This window comes from Morone saxatilis, unplaced genomic scaffold (genome assembly GCF_004916995.1).
Source record: "Morone saxatilis isolate NCDOM2014 unplaced genomic scaffold, NCSU_SB_2.0 Contig11, whole genome shotgun sequence".
Taxonomy (NCBI): Eukaryota; Metazoa; Chordata; class Actinopteri; family Moronidae; genus Morone; species Morone saxatilis.
Genome location: NW_023339663.1, coordinates 30,452,384 through 30,457,437, shown reverse-complemented (window position 1 = coordinate 30,457,437; position 5,054 = coordinate 30,452,384). Strand labels below are relative to the sequence as shown.

The following is a 5,054-nucleotide window of genomic DNA, read 5'->3' as shown; positions in this document are numbered from 1 at the left end:
CCCCTGGTTGTAATAAAGAAGCTAAAACATAATTAATAAAAAGTAAAATAATATTATTTCTTTTGTCTTTTTTCTTAAAGTTGCAGTTGGTCATTTTTATAAAAATAACCTTTGTCATATCTGCTGAAACTTTCACTATATCCTGACAGTAGTACATGAGACAGATAATCTGTGAAAAGGTCTGGTTCCTCTGGCTCCTCCTAGTGCTCCTAATGGCATTTACAAGAATACACCGGGCCTGGACATAAACAACCAATCAGAGGCGAGAAAAATGGGTGATGGCTGAGTCTCAATCCCAGGGCGTCAAATAGAGATGCTTGGGGGCCCTGGGAATGAGACTCAACTATCAACTACCTCCAAGCTTCCAACCCAAAGCCTCTTTCTATCTTTCTTGGCTCTGTATCCTCCCCCAGTAATCAGGACTAAAATAAATACTGCATACTACATTTTTAATTAACTATTCCACAGCCTTTTCTCCATAACCTTACTTATTTGCAGGCTTAAAATGTTTTTTTGTTTGTTTGTTTGTATACTTCTACGTCTACTTTCTTGAGTATTTAAAAAAAAAACATTTTTATATATATATACTATATATAAACATAAAAAGACCCAGAAACAGGACATGAGCTCAGTTTTGTTGAGGGTAACTATGGGCCTGAATGAAAATGGATGTGTGCTGTGGAGGTGCTGAAGGTGCAAACCAAAAGAGGATGTAAGGTGGGTAAAGATGAGAGAGGCAGGGGCTAAAAACCCCACAAACCCAGGTGAGCATATTTGGCTGACGACACTCCACTGTATACTGTGGTTGGCCAGGACAGCCTCCAGGACAGTAGGAAATGCATCACACATACAGTTGAGGAAACACTTTGTAGCTTGTTCTTAAGTATTAATTGATGTATTTATTTAAGGTTTTGTCAGCTTCTGATTTTAACGTCAGTGTCTTGTGGCAGCAGTTGAAGGTCCTTCCCCTGGATCTGAGCAGTTTTTTGTAAGTTTCTCCTCTTCTTTGGCCTTTTCATCTGTAGGTCCTCCTTGGCCAGACCCAGCATGTGATGTGGGGTCCGCATCAGTGTCCTCCATTCTCCCTTCCCGCAAGACCCAGGAGCTCTGCAATATGTTGCTGATCGTAATCCGCTTCTCCACAACAGGGTGCAAAAGGCTTCGGATGAGGTCTTTTGCCTCAAAAGAAACAGACGGACTGTTTGGGAAGTCGATATTGTGCTGCATTTGAATTCCCACCATCCTCGTAACGTTGTTGGCCTCATAGGGCATTGTTGCATAGAGCATCATATACAACACAATACCCATACTCCACACATCTGACACTTTGGGGTTGTATGGAAAGCTTCTCAAAATCTCAGGTGCTGCGTAGGACGAGGTGCCACAGTAAGTTTCACTGAGCACCATCCGCCCGTCTATGTAAGTCAAACTCTTGCTGAACCCAAAGTCGCACACTTTGAGGTTGTGATACCTGTCCAGCAGCAGGTTCTCACATTTTATATCTCTGTGGGCTACGTCTCGGCTGTGAAGATACTGGATGGCCTCACACAGCTGTGTGAAAAACCTCCAGCTTGAATGGTCGGGTAAGGCCCCCTTGACATTGATATGCTTCAAGAGGTCTCCTTTTGCACAGAGCTCCATCACCACATAGACCTAGAGATACAAAGGTGTATGGTAAAATATATGCAACAGAGCATGCAATGGATGTAAAGAAAATGTAATTAGAAAAAACAAACCCCATAACACAAACTGTAGCACACGTTGAACATGGTCAAATACTATACATTCCTAACACTGCCATTGTCATTGTGAGCATGTTAGCATCAATATTACACTGACTTAGAGGTCAGAAATGGTTCTGCTTTTGCATGTGAGGAAGGTTGATGTGTTTTTTTTTCATCAGGAAAAACACCAGTTGCATTTTATGGATGTAACGCAAGGCTGCAATGTTTATTCCACAAGTTTGCATGTCTGCATTTGGCTTTACACTAAAAGTTGGCAAACCCACGCTGGCAATTGATAGAAATCGAATAGGCTGCTTGATTTTCTGTGATAAATGATTTTCTAACACATGCCACAATACAACATGCCATGAAAACGGCTGTGCATGTATATTCAGTTTAATATAATCAAATAATAAAAATGGTTTGTATTTGAACTCCACAGAAAAAAGTTAAATGTGTGTAAATAAAAAGTGTAAAAAGTTGTGTAACTGACATATTGCGTCATATTGAATGATTTTCTTTTTAGAAATGGGGGTTATGTATACAATGGGAGAAAGCCCAGGTGAATGTAAAGTTGGCATTAAATCTATGAGCTATTAACCAAAATTTTAAAAGCACTTTTGAGACCCCTAATCTAATCAAGAGTTTCCTATATATTCTCAAATCAGGTGCCATGCAGCTTCAATATGGGATCACAAGCTAAAATATCTGGATATCTGGAATATCTATCAGGTTTTATCTTGCCCTGCACAACTAATGGTGAAAAGTTACTGAGGATGAACCAAACTTAGTATTGTATTTGAACTTACTTAAATGTGCAAAGTCCTGCTGTATTGAATACAAGGTCAAGTTTACACTGTTCAGACAATAATCACCTATTGATACTGAATCTGGATTGTCTGAATCTAATATAATGCGCAACAAATTTGAATATGATTGTTATTATTCACTGTGAATGAAAGCGAAACTCTTCTGTGCCGAAGAGTTAAATGTTATACTAGAAATGCTCTTTGTTACGCATGATGAAAATCAATATATCGATAAAGAAAAGAGACGAAAATAGACATTCAATACATTCAATTCATCCCATGTATACAAAAGATTTCATTATAACATTTGCATTTATACTGTATACTATAAAGACATTCATATTTTAAAAGATATATACAACAAATAAAAGAAAAGAAAATAAGAATAACAAAAACCTTTGGGGTCTGTTAAACAATTTGAAAATGTCTAAATATTCTAATCAGTGAAATGTACACAGTTGCACTTGAACGCCACATCACTTAGCTAGCAGCAGTAAAGCTGCCGACATAAAAACTGAACAATTTTGACTGAAAACTGGATTTTCAGAGTAAAAATGAAATAATAAGGGAGGTGTACCCCAGCATTAACCAACTTATATGAGAGAAGCGACAGAAAACTTTACGGCATTTTCAAACGGCTGTTCTAACCGTTAGCAACTGTACTGCTACCCGCACTGTCTGGACTGAAGCTGGCTACAGCATCTCAACAACCTGCCCACAGGTGAAGATTAGCACGAAAAGTTGTCAACACACCTACAGAGTCGAATAACGCTTCAAAGTTTGGGACTGACTACTGTCGGAATTGGACTGGGCAAGCACGGTTTCCCGCCCTTCTATTCTGTCAGCTGAGAGCCAGAGACTGACCGTACTAAAATAGCCTGGATCTAGATTGGTGAGTCTTACATTTATGTAACATTATGTTTAGCTTGTTGTTTTAATGTGTGTTTAGATATTAAGCTGGATAAAGTTATGACTCTGAGAAGAAGTGATGTAAACTTCGATTTTGTCTGACAAATATAACAGAAAATTGGGGAAATTTTATCTGTACAGAGATCATCATCTGTTCATATTCAACTAATGTTATAACTGTGTCCTTTCTTGTAAAAAAAAAAGAAGAAATAATTGTATAATAATTTGTTGAAATAGAAAGGAGCTTTAATAAAATCTCAATTATGGTTCTAATAATTCTAGAGAAAGATAGTTGATTGTTGAGTCTCATTCTCAGGCTGGGAATGTGACTCAACAATCAGCTATCTCAGGCAACTCACAACTTCCTGTCTGAACTCTTGGTTTTCAGACTGTGACTGATCAGCAACAGGGGGTCACACTCTGAAAAAAACCTGCAAAAGTCCCTCTACAGCCAGTGTTTGGTTTGTCTGTTCTGGACTACTGTAGAAACATGGCAGTTCATCATGGTGGACCCCATGGAAGGCAACTAACTGCCTCTGTAGATATAAACAGCTCATTCTAAGATAACAAAAACACACAATATTATTATATTCAGAGTGATTATATCACTAATAAAACATACCTGTATGATATTAAATTCCATTTCTGACAAGGGTTAGGGTTATTACCTTTTTTGTGTTTGATTCAAAAATATCAATAGTCTTGACAATGTTGGGATGATTCAACGACCTGATGATCTGCATTTCCTGGGGCAAAAACTTCTCCAAGTAACTATAATGTAACTTTTTTTTGTCCATAACCTTTATGGCGACCTTTTTGTCCAGGTGGGATGAGTGCGCACTTACAACTTTGCCATACATTCCTTCCCCCAGGTTCTTATGAAATGTGTAACCACGGCTCTCCATGAAGCTTTTACCATTCATCACGAATGTAACGATGAACCCAGTAAGCTGAGTTACTAAATGCTCTCAAAAAAACCTGTTACAGATTATAGAATCATAACATTATGACATCATTTTCCAGAAACAAAGATTCTGAGAACTTTCCAACAGAACTGCATGTAGACATTAAACCTGTTGACACCTGGTTTCAGAATGCGTCTTGGGTGATCCGATCACAAGTGGAGAGTGAAAGTAAGCAGTATTAAATGTTAATTCCATTTATTTTGCAGTAGACAGATTACAGCGCTACTACCAAGCAGGCAGGTCTTTAAACACAATACAAAATGAACCACTGCCACAAATCTTCGATAGTGTTTCTGAGAATTGATACAGTATTACAAAACATAGTATCTGTAAGAAAGTATTGATCTAATACAAAACTCTGCTGCCAGGCTTTTTAAACACGCCATAAGAGAAAGCCAAATCACACCAGCCCTTCATTAGTCACCTGAGAGTTTTGAGTTTTTTAAAAAAAATCATTCACTATGGAATTCATTTGTTTAAACTCTGTTTTATACATACAGGAAGTGAAGAGTGTGAGAAGTGGTTGAAAAAAACATGTTAGTTTCTCAGCTTGAACTAAAAATCTGCCAGTTTTGCTGCTGCAATTACAAAAATGTATTTGGGTTGGGTTGGAAGATTGGGTTGGAAGATTGTTGAGTCTCATTCCC

General features: G+C 37.9%; 1 protein-coding gene across 1 annotated transcript in view; it reads right to left on the bottom strand.

The window, feature by feature from the left end:
- Positions 1-933: 933 nt before the first annotated feature.
- The window catches only part of LOC118343425 (testis-specific serine/threonine-protein kinase 2-like), a 38,154-nt gene continuing 34,033 nt past the window's right edge, over positions 934-5,054 (bottom strand). Inside the window, exon 6 of the mRNA XM_035682227.1 lies at positions 934-1,653. Coding sequence (XP_035538120.1) covers positions 934-1,653 — 720 coding nt within the window. The remainder of the gene's footprint in view (positions 1,654-5,054) is intronic.